Source organism: Clarias gariepinus, chromosome 18 (genome assembly GCF_024256425.1).
Source record: "Clarias gariepinus isolate MV-2021 ecotype Netherlands chromosome 18, CGAR_prim_01v2, whole genome shotgun sequence".
Taxonomy (NCBI): domain Eukaryota; kingdom Metazoa; phylum Chordata; class Actinopteri; order Siluriformes; family Clariidae; genus Clarias; species Clarias gariepinus.
This window is the reverse complement of record NC_071117.1, coordinates 18,510,035-18,527,865: the sequence shown is the minus strand read 5'-3', so window position 1 is coordinate 18,527,865 and position 17,831 is coordinate 18,510,035. Positions and strand designations below refer to the sequence as shown.

Here is a 17,831-nt window from a genome sequence, read left to right as displayed (position 1 = left end):
ACACAATGAGCTATGGCTCTGTCAAGCTCCATGATCTAAACTTTAAACATGGACCGATCACGATTTTCTTGCCTGATTCAGTTGCCTCTGTGCTGATTCTGATTTTCTTTCTAAAACTATAATCGATGGCATACAACAAAACCTTTTTTTTCTTTTTGGATTTTTTTTCCCCTGATTTTCTCCCTAATTTGGTCGTGTCCAATTCCTCCTCGCCACTAGGGGGCTCCCACATTAAGGCTACTACTACCACTCAGTCGGGGGGGCCGAAGACTATCAATTGTTCCCTCCGAACCACGTGACGCCAGCCAACCGCATCTTTTCGAACTGCTCGCTCACTGGGTGTAACACACTTGGAGGACAGCGCTCTCCGCTCCTTCCGCTTGCGTGAGCTCTCAGGCGCCCCTGATTGGCTGTAGAGACTTGATTAGTGGGAGCACCAAGTACCTCTCATCCCTCCCCTCTGAGAGAGCTCGGCCAATCAGCTCTCTCTAGACCTCCGGCTGCGATAGGTTACAGCATCACCCGGGAATCGAACTCGCGATAGCGGATAGCGCTGTCCTCCAAGTGTGTTACGGTAGTAATATCCTTAATGTGGCAGCCTCCTAGTGGCGGGGAGGAATCGAATACGACTAAATTAGGGAGAATTTGGGAAAAATTTCTCAAAAGAGCCGTGTATGCGAGGATGGCTCAAGAACCTTACAGGTTTAAAAGTAATTTAAAAAGAAGCGATCATACTTGCCAAAGGGCAGTTGACCATGCAGGGTGCCGATACTTTTTCTTTAGTTTAATTGTTAATTTTATCTTGGGAATTAAGATGGGAATTAAAAACGTACTGCTGTGTGAAATATTAAACCAACATCATCTTTAACATGCCGTTTGGACAACCGAGATTTCTCTTGATCAGTGGTGCTCAAGTGTAACGTGTAACGCAGTGGTGTGCGCTTTCTACATTACTGCTCTCTGGGCAGCTTCTGGCAGCTCTAGTGGAGCTTTTCCTCATCTGTCACAGTTGATCTAATTTCCTCTTCACACTCAATAACACCACCATGCAGTTCCTATGTCTCTTTAGACGTGTCTGGAAACCTACAAAAACATTAAAGCCTTTTTAGTAAGCCGCCTCTCTCTTAGCTTCGAGTCCTTTCACTGACAGACAGGAAAGCGGGACGGAGATGGATTATATTTTGTGCTGACGAAAAGGAGGAAACGTCTATCATGATGTGGGGGCGGAGTTTGTCCTATGACTAAAATAACACATTTCATTTCCTTTTTAATTATAAACAATTTCATGCACGCCCGTTAGTATGCACGCGTACACATTGATTCCTGTCTGTTTTCTTCTATGCGTTCTTTTCTTAATCAACTTTCCCTCATTCTACTGGTTTCTTTTTTTGTGTCTGGCTGGAATTTCTTGAAAATATTGGTCTTCAAAAACAAAAACAAAAAAACGAAAAACCCTCCCACTGGACACCCTGTGACGCCCTGCAACCTCTTCTCAAATTCGAGCACGTGTGTAATAACTCAGATTCAGTTTTGTTTTGGTCAGGTGTAACTGCTCATGGTTGATTTTTGGTAAACTGTTACTGGATCCAATGCATCCTACAAGGAGTTGACCCAAAAAGCTAAAAAAAAAAGAGAGGTCTTTAGTCGTCACTTAAAGATTGCCAATGACTTGGTTGTTCGGGCATCTAGACGAAGTTCATTCCACCACCAAAGAACCAGGCCAGAAAAAGGTTTAGAGTCCAGATGCACGGCCATGCTGATTGTCTGTTTTCCCAGTGATTAATTTAGCTTTTAAAGGGCTGACTGTTCTGTGTGAATGCTGGTCCTCAAGGCTTTTCCTCCAGCGTTCGCTATGACTCGTCCTCCCTGGCATTTCCTCAGGGAAGTCCAGCGCTCCACAAGTGATGATATCAAGTGACTGTCGCTTTGAGGCTCGGTACAGTTCAGGACACTGACTTCCTTGGTACCGTCCTCCGCTTCCTCCTCTTAGCCCAAACTCATGAAAACCTGTGACCATGGACTGTGAAGCTTTTGGGCTCATGCTTTTTTTTTTTGTTTGTTTTTTTCTTTGTCTTCTCCTGTATTTGAGTTTAAGAGGTGGGATTTAAGGCATGTTCACTTGCCACTTCCTGGTTCTCTGGATGATTGTGATGTATTTTTACATTTTCTGGGATTAAAGGGAACGTGTTGCGCGAAATTCACTTTTTAGTCAAGTTTGGGGTTTAAAGAAGGAAAAAAAGCATTATCTGAGGGATATTTCAGCTAGAACAATAACATACTTTGAGATTAATATTAATATGTTAAAGAAATGGGAAACTATGGGACCTTTTTAAAGTTTCTAGTTTTCTCTTTAAACTTGGTTCCATGTTTAAATGTTTATGAGATTATTATAATTATCTGGTTGACAGAAGAAGAAATAATAATAATAATAATAATAATAATAATAAATGCATTTCTCCTACCACATGCTTGAGAGATTTAGAAAATGTTCTTGCCACAAGGTCCATATTTGAGAAAACCCTTGTACCTGTTCAACTAAGTTTTTTCCTTTTCCGATTTGAACTAATCCACCGAATCTTGATTTATCATGGTTGCACTAAACCATGATCTGGAGCATGAGATGGGGTCACGTAGAGATTGACCTGGTGGTTAACCCGGTGGTGCCTGGGATCCTAATGAGCAGTCCAGATAAACCGTGCTCGTTAAAGATTTACCCAGGGCACTGAAGAGGCCTCTGCCTTTATCTAGATCAAAACACACACACACACTGGGTCAATTCACAAAGGGATATGCCGGAAGTGTGTGTTGCCAGAAAACGCAGCGTACAGATAATGGAGAGAAATGCAGAAGCAGCTTGAGTGCATGTGTAGCACTTAGTAGATGTGAAAGGGCAAGCTCTTTCTTTTTCGCCGCTAATTATTTCTTTCCCCTGCAGATTTCCTGTTTGTACCATTAAAGGCCGTCACTTGTCAGTTGTGAAATGCGAAATGTATTTGGGATCGTTTCCCTAGCAGTCTCTGGGCCCGCTGAGTGATATAATCTCATCTGGTCCTGGTTTTACAGCTTGGTAAAACTCGAGTGACTCGACACGAAAAAAAAAAAAAAAAAGCCCTGCAGGATTCCAGACGACAATGAGCTCACAATCCAGCTTTTATCTTTGCTTTTATCTGCACAGATTTCTGCTGGCCGCCGTCCCAGTCAGGCAGGAGTCGGAGAAACTGGACACTCGGTTTTAGCAGCGTGTTTATAAAACATTCACGCTGTTTTTCTTCTCTGGATGGAACCAGTTGAGGATCCTGTCAGGTCACTAATCGCTATAAGGAATCAGCCAAGATGTGTTTCTCTGTGATTATTTGAGTTAAACCTGACATGCAGACTTTTCAAGCTGGAGCTAGTGGAATTAGTCCAATGTATTGCTGTGATGCTGCCTCCTTTTTTTTTTTTTTTTAAGTTTTAATGGGATTCTTGTAAATCAAGGGTGACCAACTGGTGGGCCATAGTGTTAGTGAAGTTACTCCCTTCATTATGTGGTTTAAGGGACTCTAGTTTCCCTGACATGAACTGTTTGTGTTAGTTAAACCAGAAGCTAAGGGGAGGTACAGGTGTAATTCAGGTTTGCCAAGGGGGTTGATTTCAGGGCCATTTTTGGGTTGGGCAAATAAAGAAACATAAAAAAAAAAATTCTCCAAACGATGATCGTCCTCTTCTTGAACTTTTTCATGAGCAAGGTTGCCAGATTCCGCATGTGATATCCGCATTTGGGGAATGCCGCAAATCAGAAATGCATGCACATAACTGTTAGTGTTTACCAAAATATGCTCAATGTGTCCATCTTTTTCCCATGCTCGAAAAAAAAATATTTTGGGCTAGTTTCATGTCTGTGTGGTAGTTTTGCTACAGTTGGAATTTTGCTGCAACCCCCTTAAAGCTGTGCACTCGCACAAGCTGTTCTTTCAAGCTCCACATAAAAGTGCGAACTGTTTTGTTTCCCTCTGCGGGATCCCGGACTCCATGCACACACCTAGTTCTAAGCTTTCTGCCAAGTTTTCTAAGAAAATAGGAAGTTAGCCTGAATAACCCATGTATGTCAGTATCCATAGTTGTATTTATACCAGATTTAGCCATAGTTAGGCTAATAGCCAAGAGGGAAGTGAGGCACTCAAGGGATGCTCCCGAATCAGTCAGCCGTTCTGGTCCTTGTCATCAAGTGACGTCTTGTTAACCTTAACAGAAACAACTTTGAAAGAAGGACAAATAGGGAAATATATTTTTCTTCCCAGTTCAAGTTCTGACGCCTCACCTGTTCCCAGTACAGGTCTGCATTGGGAGTCTGAGAGCAGGTGGATTTTACTGTAATCAGATTGTGGACTGTCCGGGTTCTCCTCCCTCCTCCGCCTCGTCTTGGCATATTTTTTATCCGCTGTTTCCTGCTATAATTAAAACTTGAGTTTTGATCAGTTTAGCGGGTTTTTTTTTTTTTTTTCTACCCCTCACATATTTGGCCATCAGCAGCCTTTCTCTTTGGGAAAACTGCCAAGGACAAAGTATTGACCCACAAAGCAATCCTAATCTCTCAATCCTGGAGCTGGTTTGATTTCTCATCTGTCATCTCCCAGACCTCTGACCGCCCCCGCTCTGTAACGAGGGAGCCTGGGAGAGCAAAGGCCTTGGCGCTTATATCAACTCTTTTGGCAGACAAAAGAAATCTGAAACAGCATTGATGCACGGCTGAAGCCAGAGGCAGGTCCTGTTGGATTGAACCATTTTCAGCTTCTGTTTCTTCACCACATTTTAGAGTTCATTGGAATCCTTTAACTTCAGGCAGCATGACATCAGTGATGAGAGTTCATGCAATACTTTTTATTATGTAAACCTATTTTCATCTTCGTTTCTCCGATGACGCTGTAAAATCTCCTTTAACTGGAAGAAAAATTACATTTGTTAATTTCCTGGTAGATGTTTTTTTTTTTTTTTTTTTTTTTTGGATTAATTACACCCTTTTTCCAAAATCTTAACCTTTCCCTAGCACTAGGCTGCCCTCAGACGATGGTGTTCCCACTTTGTTCCCCCAACAGACAACTGTAGTTTTGCCCACATCTAGGCACGACTGCCAGATTAAGCTTTAGAATTTTCAGGTACATGTGGTTGGTTGATTGGTTTCACGTTGCATCATTTTTATAATCGCTCAATAATAACACTTTCCATTGGGGACTTTTTTTGAAAAAGGAAGAACGCTGTCTATTTTTGGCCTTGTTTATGTAAGCAGTGGGTGAAGTCAGAGAATGCAAAGAGGGGAAAGAGATTCATGAAGAAGGCAGAGCAAAGTGTGGGAATGTTTACACAAGGGCTCGGGATCGGGGGTTAAACTTCTACTTCTGACAGCTAAGAGTAAGCTAGACATAAAGTTATATAAAAACGATAAATCCTGGCGAGCTGATTCTTTTTCGTCAACGATGTGGTCATTGCGTTATTTGTGTTAGTTTACTCTCTTCAGACAGTACATGAGGAAGTAATAAAATGTGAAGTTCTTTTTTTTTTTTGTGGAATAATTGTCAAAACCACTTCTCAGTTCAGTAAGTTCAGTATTTTCCTTCAATATCTTTTTACGCAAGCGAGAGACGGATGACTAACTATGTTTTTCTCTTCTTTCCCCCCTGCAGGGACGTCATGTCAAAACAGGACAGCTGGCGGCCATCAAGGTCATGGACGTCACGGAGGTAAAGCACTGTTACTTTTTAACGTGAACACATTTCCACTCCTTTCTTTGGGGTTCGAGCTGATGGAGTATCGATAGAATAAATGTGTGACCTTTTACTCAGGGCTGGTTTTGTGCATTTTGTGGGCCAGAGAGAACATTTATCACTTCATGTGTTCATTGGAGTTGCATGAGGTATCAAAAGATTGCAGATTTTTTCTAAATTATGTGGTAAATGTGTTGAATTGTCTACCTTTCAATGCTATGTGGGAAGCCAGCACTGATCTGGTATTTTATTTAGTCTGAGTGTGAGAGACTCGAAGACATGCTGGATAGGACGTCAGGCCATCACAAGCCGCTCCAAGGGAAGTTCAGGGCACTTGATGGGGTACACCCTGGACAAGGTGCCAGTCTATCACAGCGCACAAGCGCACACACTACGGAGAATTGTGAAATGCCAATTAGCTTAATCTGAACCCACCAGGGAGAATGTGCGTGAATCAAACCCTCAACCCTGGAAGTGCGAGTTCAAAGTGCTAACCACTACATCACAATGCGCGCACCAGTACATATGTATGCTCACTACATTATTATGCATGTGAAAGGGTAACCATGTGAATCTCTATACTGGTGCTCTATATAGCTATTGCTGCTGTTGTTTTTTTTTTTTTTTTTTTTATTGTTGGGTAAAAATAATCTAATCCTTTATGTTAACAACATAAGTTTCCCAGCACAATTTATAGACGCTCCCTTACTTTTTGCCACAGATCTGTTTTTTCAAGTGATTTTAGATTCAGCTAGCTTTATTAGGGGACTATGTAAAAAGTATGTTTATATTCTTGGTGATTTATCCAGTCCAGAGTAAGACGATATAGATTTAGGTATATTTTTTTAAATATAAAGTTGCCCTGCACTCTGTATAACTGCTCTCGGTTCACTTAACGCTTCTCGCGTCTCATATTTTAAACCATATCACGCACATCGTCACTACAGTTGGAGAGATTTTTTTTTTATTAGCCAAATCAACTAGTTGTCTAGATCCCCTAAAAAAAAAAAAGAAGTTAATTATTTAAAAATGCTGGTATAATGTCATTAAAGTCGCGTCTGACTTTTTGGGTACTTTTTCTTCCTCTCACCTTCGTTCTCCGGCACTATATACGATCCCGGAACAGAAATGACACAAAAGCTGTTTAAAAAAAAAAAAAATCTTCTTTCCAAATCAGTTAACACAAACAGTCTATCGCTCATTATCTATACTTCTTATCTTGTACTGTACAAAGTCTCGCGTGGGGTGTAGAGCCTATCCCAATAGACTTGGGACACTGGGTAGGGTACACCCAGAAAGACGTGTCTGTTCATTATAAGGGACGTTCTCAGGGACTATGGGGAATTTAGAAATACCAGTTAGTTTATTTTACATGTTTTTCGACTGTGGGAGAGTACCCAGAGGAAACCCACCAAGCACGATACAGTAGATACAGACCCGTGGTGGGAGTCGAACCCTGGGATATTACATTGACAGTATAAGATCAAAGATTTTGAGATTGATTTGAGATTTGTCTTTACTGTCACAAATGAACAGTGTAATTTTAAAGCATTGTAACTGAACACTGCTCTTCAGAAATCTGTTCAAGTCAGATCTCTGGAGTTTAGAATAAACATTCTCACAATATGACTTTGTCCAGACTCAACAAACACAATTGGACTAAACCTCTATGAGCCTGACTTTTAAAGTTTAAAGTAATAGGAATAGCAAACAGCAGGGTTAGGGTGTGCACCGAACATTTAATGTCACCTGATTTACAAAGCCACCTGTAACAGGAAACAGTTGAGCAATCCTCAGATATGATGAAACTCTTTCTTTGAGGCATAAATGGGGAGAAGCCTAGGCAAGTTCTAACACACTAAAAAAAAAAAAAAAAACTGGTCTTCTCACCGGATTTAAGCCAACGTTTTAAAATGGCAGTAAAAACAAAACGGGTTTTGGCGAGCGTTCAGTAAAGGGAAAAAAAAAGCATGATGTGATCAAAATATACGGATCTCAGATCTACGTTGGGTTTGAGTCTGAACCGACAAAGTGTACAAGTTCAAACCAGACAGATTGCTCCATTAGTCAAATGCAACGAAAGATCTGGAAGCAACTAGATGGATCTGGTCTTCCTTTATGAATCGAACACTGTTTTTATAGAAAATATTTTCAGTCAATAACGCATGTTTTCCCTTTAACCTGAATCTCTACCACATGGGAACAGAGAGCGAGGCTGTTCAATTGGAGCCGAGATAACATTCCACCTCATTTGCCTGAAAGCAACGCATCAATAAAAACAGACAAGGCACCGGAAAAATGCCGATTTATCAAAGCTACAGCCAAACACGGCTCGCGAACACAGGCTAGAAAAACGAAACATGTATTTGTCCGGAATTTGGCTGAAATGGGGCAGTCGGCTCTGCATGATTGCGTTGGATGGCTGTCAATTTGTGAGCGTCTGGATCTGCTGGAGTTTAAAAGTGTGGAGTCTTAACAGGCTCTGCGTGGGTAGGCGTAATCCCCCCCAACTCTTAACTACTACTAGTGTGTGTGTTGGGCTCAGTAGGCAATGAAAAATTTTATGGCGCGTTTTTTTTTGCGTGGTTTAAATATAGTCATGTGCGATATGATGTAATCTAATATCATGATAATTAATTGTTGGACACCTTATTCTCGATCTGGCCCTGATTTTAAGTAAAAAGGTCTCTGGGGTGCTGCAAGGGTTCCAGCGCATCTCAGACACACGTGAAAAAGCAAAAGAAAACTCTATACTGCTATTTTTATATATTGCACTATTGTTTGCTTCTAAGTATTCTTTTTATGGGAAGACCCGCATAAGATTATGATTTGATGGGTGTCCGGATACTTTTGACCAGATGGCGTAATAATAAAATGACAAATTTGGTCCTGATGTGCAAAGCTGGCTACAAAGAAAGTTGCTTGTAATTTGCTTGAAGGCGTGTGGATGTGAGAAACTTTGGCATTTGTGAGAATTATGTTTTTTTTTTTTATTTGGTTAAAGACATCAGACGCAAAAACAAGTCTGGTTAAAAGGCTTACACGTTTATTGTAATTTTTTTTTATACAACACCATGCTGATATTTTAAAGGAGGACACCGAATTTAACCTTACATAAATCTGAGCTTTTACTAACCTAGTGGGATTTTTCTTATTGGGAGGGTAGAAACTTCCCAGTTCACCTCCTGGTGACGACTGCAGCATCGGCAACTATAAATCCATAATGTACTAACTTTCTTTTTTTCAAAGAGACACTATCTTGGTCACTATTGATAAGTCACAGTCAAAAAGTCCAACTGTAGACCACATGTACATGTCATGTGTGCATATATGTGTGTGTGTTTGTGTGTGTGTATATTTATTTATTTTTTATTTTTTTCTAGCCATCATTCTGTTCCCCCATTATACGCCTTATGGCCCACATTACGATGCCTGGCTAGTCGTCACGGCACGCAGTTGTCAGCTCTTTCAGTTTGTTCCAGGCTCATGTGCTTTATTTTCAAGCGCCAGTGAATTATAACCCAGGCATATGCCGGCTCTGTCTGCTGTCTTTGTTTGTCTGTTCTTCAGTGTCAGGTGATGGCTGTAATGTGACCTATCAGACTGGGATAATCCAGACACCCTCAGGGTGTGTGTGTGTGTGTTTAAGTGCGAGTGAACACGCATCTCAGTGTTGTATAGAAAGAGGAACCACTGAAAGAGGATGATGTCATCCCATTGGACAAAACGTTTCAGTGTGCATAGTGTTGTTTTTTTTTTTTTTTGGCTTGTGGTCTGCTATTGTAGAGGAAAAAATGAGAAGTGTGCTGTATGTGATTGAATGTTCAGTTTATTTCAATCTTTGGGAAACGGTTTCTCTAAGGTGCTCTTGGACTGATCTGAATGCTTTCAGGATTGCCATGCACCTGGGAAAATTTGCACAAAGATTTTTTTTTTTTTTTTTTTTTTTTTTTTAAGTATTGGCCAGTTTCCTGCCACGTGTCAACACCAATTCAGGTGACGCCAAACACATTTATCTTCTATACTTCATCAAATTGGAGGGTTGAAGAAAGTGCTACTTGTACCCTCTTCCACATCCGTGAGTTCACAGATGCCAGAGAATGGCTTAGCATAGCTGTGATTGACACATGAGAGAGCAAGAGAGTTTGGCCGAGTTTTTACTCTTTGTTTTACTCTAGTTTTAACTTGTACTTTTTTCTTGTCATGAATTTATGACTAATAAATAAAAAAGGTGTATGCTCTCAGCCATACACACCTACAGTAACTATGGCTTTTTGGTTTGTTTAACTACAATACCAGTCAAAAGTTTGGGCACACCGCGTCCCAGTCAACCATTGAACTATGATTTAGAAGGTCCTAGGTTTAAACCCAACGACCACCAAGTTACCACCGTTGGGCCCTTAAACAAGGCCCTTAACCGTCAATCATCAACTGCTCGGATGCATAGTGAGATAAAAATGTGAGTCGCTCTGGATAAGTGTGTCTGTCAAACGCTGAGTGTAAATATAATGTGTAAAGCTTTCATAACGGTTCTAATCTGAGGTGATGGTTGTTAATTGGTGATTTCTGAGGCTGGTGACTCTATAAATGAACTTTTCCTTTGCTGCAGAGGTAGGTTTTGGTCTTGCTTTCCTGGGATGGTCTTCATGAGAGCAGGAGAGTTTTTCATCTTGGTGCTTGATGGGTTTTGCAAATGCACGTGACCATACTGTTCCTGCAAGAACTGTTCCAGAACATCTGACCTACATGTTTGTTTTAAAATAATGACCGACTTTGTTGGTCCTCAATGACCTAATGCCATGTGTGTTTCATAGTTTTGAAAAAAATCCAGTGTTCTAGAATGTAAAAACTTGTGTCCAAACTTTTGACTGCGTAAATGAATTTCAGTGTTTTTCTTGATGTTTTTTTTTTTAAGTGTAAATCAGCAGTGAGTTCTTCTTCTTCTAGCCGAATAACGACTTGGCCAAAGTTTTTGAGAGAGTTTGCCGTCAGCCGGACTAGCTCAGACAAAAGAGGCTGTTTGATTGCATTAAACAGAAAGCCTTTGTGAAAGCATGCTTCATCCACGGTGCACATGACTCACTGAGGAACAGTGTGTTTTGAATTAACCATAATGAGCGGCGGGGTAGTTGGGAGCTCGGCTGTGGTCAACAGCATTTATCACTCCGTAATGGCAGGAGATAATCGGGTGGATCTGCAGTCTACATCCCAGTGAATGGTCATTGTTTTCGAGACTCGGACACAGAGCATTATCCCCAATACCCTGTCAGCTGGATTTTCCAAAGGAGTCGACCGTGGTGGTAAACGCATTGTTTTAAGGCCGAAGCATGTTTAAACTCCAGGACTACCGATAAAAGAACGATTTGTTCAGAATAAAACATAGCGTCTTGTTTTTTTCTTTGGCAAATAAGGTAATCCTGCTTATTTACTTCCATCACAGTTTTCATTAGAAAATTCTTGGCATTCATTTATCCGTAGCACTTAAAAAAACGACTGCATTCCAATGCAGCAAAACAACGCTAATTAATTACGCTTAATTTTATTAGCCACGATTAAACGGATTGCACGCTTTTCTTTTTGCGTCTTTGTAACAAAAGTGGCATTTTGAGGTTTGAAGAAAGTGAGCCAAATGGGCGAATAAAAAAAAAATAAATAATAAAAAAAATATGTATGTTTTATGCAATGTCACCAAGCGAATTACTTACGACCCCAAAGGATCCGTGTTAATACAAAGCACAGAATGTATCCACGCTAATCACAGTACGTCATGCTTAGCCTCATCTCTCAATTTAATGTGATTTAAAAAAATATTTTTTATTTTTAAGGATGAAGAGGAAGAGATTAAACTGGAGATCAACATGCTGAAGAAATATTCGCATCACAGAAACATTGCTACATACTATGGAGCATTTATTAAGAAGAGCCCCCCAGGACATGACGACCAGCTCTGGGTGAGTATGCACCGGACACACCACGAAGCGCACCATGAGCCATGGGACATAATCATGATTTACTGGATAAGTTATATACCATGAAGTGAATTAACCAATATCACTTCAGGTCCTGCTGATATTCAGTACAACAACACACCCTTGAGTGTCATATTACTTTTATACAACAGTTCCATGAACACCATTTACGTTAAAACAGATTATGATTGATTTGTTTATTTAACCAGTTTGTTTATATCCTAACAAACCGCGACTGGCAGAGCTGGCGACCGACAGTTAGTGTAATTAACGAGGGAAAAGTAGTTTTAAATTCTTACAGGTACTACTACTACACCCTTGCATGTAGCCTAAGGGTGAGGCGGACAGTCCTGAGAAACTTACGAGATTGAACTTAAATTTCCTCTTTAGAATATCAGTTAATGGCTGTGGTTTTTGGGTTGAATCCCAAATAGTGTTAAATGGAAATCTGGAGCCCCAGGTAGGGTGCAAGTTAGAATCCCTTTTTTGCCCTCGATCAGGAGTTGGAGAGTGATTTGGGACGCAGCCTTGTGTGAGAACCTAGTTAGCTTTGTAGCTCGTGTTAGCCACCAACAGAACAACACGGATGGTTCAGAGGAAGTTGATGATTAGTCACTATTGTTTAGGATGACATAATGTTATCAGATGAGTTCACTCGCTGAAAGTACCTCCGTGACTGGTTTTGAATGTAGGTTTTGGCAGGCAGCTGCTCTCGTGAACGTGAACCCATAATGAATAATTCTATAAAGAACTGCTATGGGAAGGACTTAATTTGAATGTAATTGATTAAAAGGACTGTCTAAACTCACATTGGATGTCATTAATAAAATATATATATATATATATATATATATATATATATATATATATATATATATATATATATATATATATATGTATATATACATGGCATGCAATTTATCAATGAGTTCAAAATTCTAATACCTGAAAAATTGCCCTAAAAAAAGTAAAACACTTGGACCTTTGCATCAGCCCGTATTACACCAGTCCATTATGATTGTTGTTCTCTACACAGCACACCCCAAGTGATTTATTCCTTACTTGTTGTGTGTAACTGCAGCTGGTGATGGAATTCTGTGGCGCTGGATCAATCACAGACTTGGTGAAGAACACAAAGAACGGCCTGAAGGAAGACTGGATCGCCTACATTTCACGAGAGATCCTCCGAGTAAGCAGAGTTGACCGTTCCTTATCGAAATTTCTTTTTCATTCACCAGTGCAACACACATTATAAACAGTGCTGAATATAAAAACAGGATAGTGCTGTGTGGGTATAGTGCTTCAATGCATTTTAAATCTTAACAATAAAATCATTATTATAAACCTTAATTTTTACAGCTGAAATTTCTTAAAGTCTTTCCTAATCTTTCATATTCCTTCAAGGTGTATTTATTTTTTTATTATTTTGATTATTAATTATTATTTATAGACATTTATTTTTCATCCCTGACTTGCGAGTAGTTTCCAGCCTCTATGTATTTACTATGTGAAATCTTGAACCAACCTTCTAGTCCTCGTTCATCGCCCCCTGATTTGTGCATTAAATTCGCCAGTTAGGACTCAATTCTGCAATGTGTGTCCTCATTACCTTGTGTGTTCAGGGTCTTGCCCATTTACACGCGCACCACGTGATCCACCGTGACATCAAAGGCCAAAACGTCCTTCTAACCGAGAACGCCGAGGTCAAACTAGGTGAGTGAAGCCAATGAAGCAAATGTGCGTAATTAAAGCAGACATTCCTCTCCGCACAACTCATTTGCTGCTCGTTCCAGTGTGTGTGTGTGTACGCTCCAACTTATTCCTTTTGATCTTCTCCAGTTGATTTTGGCGTGAGTGCCCAGTTGGACCGGACGGTCGGCAGGAGGAACACTTTCATCGGCACGCCTTACTGGATGGCTCCCGAGGTCATTGCCTGTGATGAGAACCCTGATGCTACCTACGATTACAGAGTATGTTTATGTTCTGTAAAATTTGTCTATATATGAACTGGCTTTTGTAATGTTCCAGTATTAGGTTTGTATTAATACACATTTGTTCATTGTTCTGGTCAGTTTGCTTACTGTAAATATTACTGAAATGACTAAATGTCTGTTTGTGCAGAGTGACCTGTGGTCCTGTGGAATCACCGCTATTGAAATGGCTGAGGGAGCTCCTCGTATGTATTTTTTTTTATATATATTGAAGTGTTGAATATGTAAAATCATGTTATTATTACTTCAAGGTGGACAAACCTTATATATTTTTGCTGGTCTACTGGGCAAGGGACCAGTCACTATACAAAAAGTGTTTGATGACGTAACATGCAGCATAATGTGTAAAATAACACATTAAAAATTTTATTTGTCACAAACACAACCATGCACAGTATGATATGCAGTGAAATGCTTACATGACCTTTAGTGACCTAAAAAGAAAAGAATAGAGACAAAATGCCTGTAGAAAAAAAAAAATAATAATAATAATAAAAAAAAAAATAAAAATAATAATAAATATATATATATATATATATATATATATATATATATATATATATATATATATATATATATATATATAAAATACACTACAATAGAGACTAATTACATACATTACAAAGATACTGTTAAAATAAAGTAGAAATATGTAAAGAAGTTTGAACTGTACAAATAAACTGTGTATGGTATATAGCGTGTGCAAACCGCAGCAGTATGTGTCATCATGGAGTGTGAAATGAGATGTTGAGCAGCAGAAATTATCCACTTTTAAAGCAGTGCAAAAAAAAAAAAAGTACAATAGCAGTTTTTATTTATATGTAAACAGCACTAGAAATGTGCAACATGTATATATTCAACATAATTTAATACACATAAAATGTAACCTTTAACATGACTTTAGTTATGTAAGCTGGGCTAAGCACCTTGATGTGCAATAGGGAAACAAGGATATTTTCTATAACTATTCAATTCAGTTTTATTATAAAAAAAATATATATTGAAAGGAATGAAAAAAATATTGGAAGGAGTTTGAAAAGTTTAAGAAAAAAATGTATGAACCATAATGATCAGATCGTCCCCAAAGAGCAAGCCGAGGGCGACGGTGGCGAGATAAAGCTCCCTGAGATGGCAATAGAACGAAACCTTAAGAGGAACCAGACTCAACAGGGAGCCCATCCTCATTCGGGTGATGTCAGATAGCAGGGATTGATCTGCATCATACTGTGTGTTAGAGGAGGCTGGAAGATCATATTAACTTAGATACTGAAGTCCACATCCGTTATTGGAGGCTCGGGTAATGTGCAAAACTGTTCGTACAAAAGTAGAGCTATGCAGTTTGATTGATTATAATGTCTTTAGGTTTACTTATGAGAGTAATACCTGCATTTTTCTTGTAACAAAAAAAAAAAAACGGTCCGTTGTCTCTGTACAAGCCAATCGGTCCACCTAGTCTTCCTCCAGATCATGTCTCGACTGATGTGTGTAGTGCGGCAGACAGTGTGATTTTTAAAAACAAGTAACCTGAGATATAGTCCCAGTCTTGTTACACTGCATTGAAGCATGTTACATTTATATTACATTTTAACCTAAACTATTGATTTGATTGGTTGTGTGAAATCAACCATGAGTTGGAATTTTCTTTTTCTGGTTGCTGTAACTTGTCCATCTTCCTTTGAATACCAACCTGGATATGAAAGCCACGATTGCTGATATTTCAACATCTGGAGAATATATAGGTGTTACACTTGTATATAACATGTGGCTATCAAGGCAGTTTATAAAATTTGCCTATCTTTCCTTTTCTCGCCCAGCACTTTGTGACATGCACCCAATGCGAGCTCTTTTCCTCATCCCAAGAAATCCGCCTCCTCGGCTCAAGTCCAAAAAGTGGTAAGATTTATGCCTTAGCTCATCTACACTAATGATTAAATAAGTTTTAAGGAGTATTATAGAGCAGTATATTTAAAGAATCAGTGTCCTTACACAGTATCCAGCCATGTATCTATTTTACTACTTGGTCCTAAGGCTGACTTTAAATGTTAGGAATGCGGTGATTGGATTCCACCACTGAGTGCGTTATCCAAATACGAAAAGGTTGACTGTAGTGTGTAAGACTGAGAGCCTTTTTCCGATTATGATGAATCTTTTGCATAAAGTAAAACAATTTCTTTGTTTAAGATTTTTTAAGATATGATGTAAGCCTAGAGTGAATATACATCCTGCCCATGTTTTTTTTTCTTTTCTTTTTTTTTTCCACTCATTATTATCCTGGCGTCTATAGTTTAGCATATACAAATTACTAAATCAGCACTGAGGGCTTTCCTTATAACCTTGGCGAGCCGATCTCAGTTCTCACACATGATCTCACAATTTCCATGATACAACCCTCTGAACATCTTGCTTGTCTGTTTTTAGCAATAAAACTCCAATCCAGGAAGTCATGCCAGTTTCAAGGCTGACCACTTTCTCCCTCTTGGGGCCAAAACTTCCTAAAATTGTGTCTAGACGAGTGGCTTATGATGCAACATCTTGAGACAAAGTTCTCTTTTTATTTTCTGGGAAACATTGATATTTTTAAATTTGTTTTTTAATTGTTTTGGGGTTTTTTTGTCCTCCCCAACCTACCAGGTCTAAGAAGTTCATCAACTTTATCGAGAATTGTTTGGTGAAGAATTACACTCAGAGACCGCCCACTGACCAGCTCCTGAAACACCCGTTCATCAGAGACCAGCCGAACGAGAGGCAGGTCCGCATCCAGCTCAAGGACCACATCGACCATACGCGCAAGAAGAGAGGGGACAAAGGTCCAATCCCAGCTTTCATTGTTCTCTCACAAACCTTCTTACCATGATGATAGAAAAAATACACTTATGTACCTACAGATGTCAAATTCCTAATAAATAACTTGTACAAATGCCCTACAGATGAGACAGAGTATGATTGGAGTCTAAGTGAAGACGAAGACGATGAGGCTCCCGAGCAGGAAGGTGAACCCAGGTACTTGTAATATATATATATATATATATTTTTTTTTTTTGCAATTATCACTAAACTAAATGACTGAGTATTTATTTTTCTCTCTCATTATCTTTTATTATAGCGACTATGATGCTCAGGTAAAAATCCTAGGCATGAGAGTCCCATTAATTTCTTTAACGGATTAGTGAGATAAAGCAATCTCTTTCTTTTGTACCGTGCGAGGGAGAGGTGGAATATGAGATTTAGCCAAGTTCTTTGTTAGTTTGATGAGACCAACATGGCCTTAATATAACGCGCTATGTGCACTAGCAGACGGAATAACAACAAAATAGGTCGTACGTTCGAAGACGGCAAAGGAATTAGTTTTAAGAACTGATAACTGTTTTAGCCTAACATTTCATTGATCTTGTAATCCATTTTCATACCAGTTAAAAATGGACCTGTGGAAAAAGATCCAGTTAAAAAGGGAAATGATTTATAGTGTCTTAACCTCTTCCTTTTTTTTTTTTTTTCCCCCGCAGCTCTATAGTGAACGTACCCGGCGAGTCGACTCTGCGCCGGGACTTCATCCGGCTGCAGCAGGAAAACAAGGAGCGCTCAGAGGCCCTGAAGAGACAACAGCTCCTTCAGGAGCAGCAGCTCCGCGAGCAGGAGGAGTACAAGCGCCAACTGCTGGCCGAGCGCCAGAAACGCATAGAGCAGCAGAAAGAGCAAAGGAGACGTCTGGAGGAGGTGCGGGGGGGGGGGGGTATCTTCTGTATGTACTGTATATGGTGGTTTAGAGAACCGATTAGTCAGTATCACCTCAAATCAAATCCTGCTCTCTGGTTTGTCTGGGAAATACAGCCTCCTTCCAACAGCAAGACCCAATTATTTAGTATTTTCTTTGTTGTTTTTGCACTGGGATCAAAGGAAGAATATAAGATGAATCAGAATTTCGGACAGATTTGAAGGCAGATCTCGTATTCATCTTGTGAGCTCAATCCCAAAAGTCTCCAGTGCATAGCCGAAAGAAAAGCCATGGATTTGTTGCGTCAGTAATTCGAGACGGGAATGTCAATAGTGGATTTTAATTTTTTTTGTATTCAGATGGCTTTTACAGCAAACTTGTCAAATCAGTTTACTTTAGTTGAGTTCAGGCTTGGCCT

At 39.6% G+C, this 17,831-nt stretch overlaps 1 protein-coding gene across 7 annotated transcripts in view; it reads left to right on the top strand.

Moving 5' to 3' along the window:
• The window catches only part of LOC128507046 (mitogen-activated protein kinase kinase kinase kinase 4-like), a 58,148-nt gene that overhangs the window by 22,928 nt on the left and 17,389 nt on the right, over positions 1 to 17,831 (top strand). For all 7 annotated transcript variants that reach the window (XM_053477674.1, XM_053477675.1, XM_053477673.1 and 4 more), the window contains exons 3-12: positions 5,661 to 5,717; positions 11,567 to 11,692; positions 12,792 to 12,899; positions 13,333 to 13,423; positions 13,550 to 13,680; positions 13,832 to 13,886; positions 15,516 to 15,594; positions 16,333 to 16,508; positions 16,629 to 16,701; positions 17,205 to 17,415. In XM_053477674.1, coding sequence (XP_053333649.1) covers positions 5,661 to 5,717; positions 11,567 to 11,692; positions 12,792 to 12,899; positions 13,333 to 13,423; positions 13,550 to 13,680; positions 13,832 to 13,886; positions 15,516 to 15,594; positions 16,333 to 16,508; positions 16,629 to 16,701; positions 17,205 to 17,415 — 1,107 coding nt within the window. The remainder of the gene's footprint in view (positions 1 to 5,660; positions 5,718 to 11,566; positions 11,693 to 12,791; positions 12,900 to 13,332; positions 13,424 to 13,549; positions 13,681 to 13,831; positions 13,887 to 15,515; positions 15,595 to 16,332; positions 16,509 to 16,628; positions 16,702 to 17,204; positions 17,416 to 17,831) is intronic.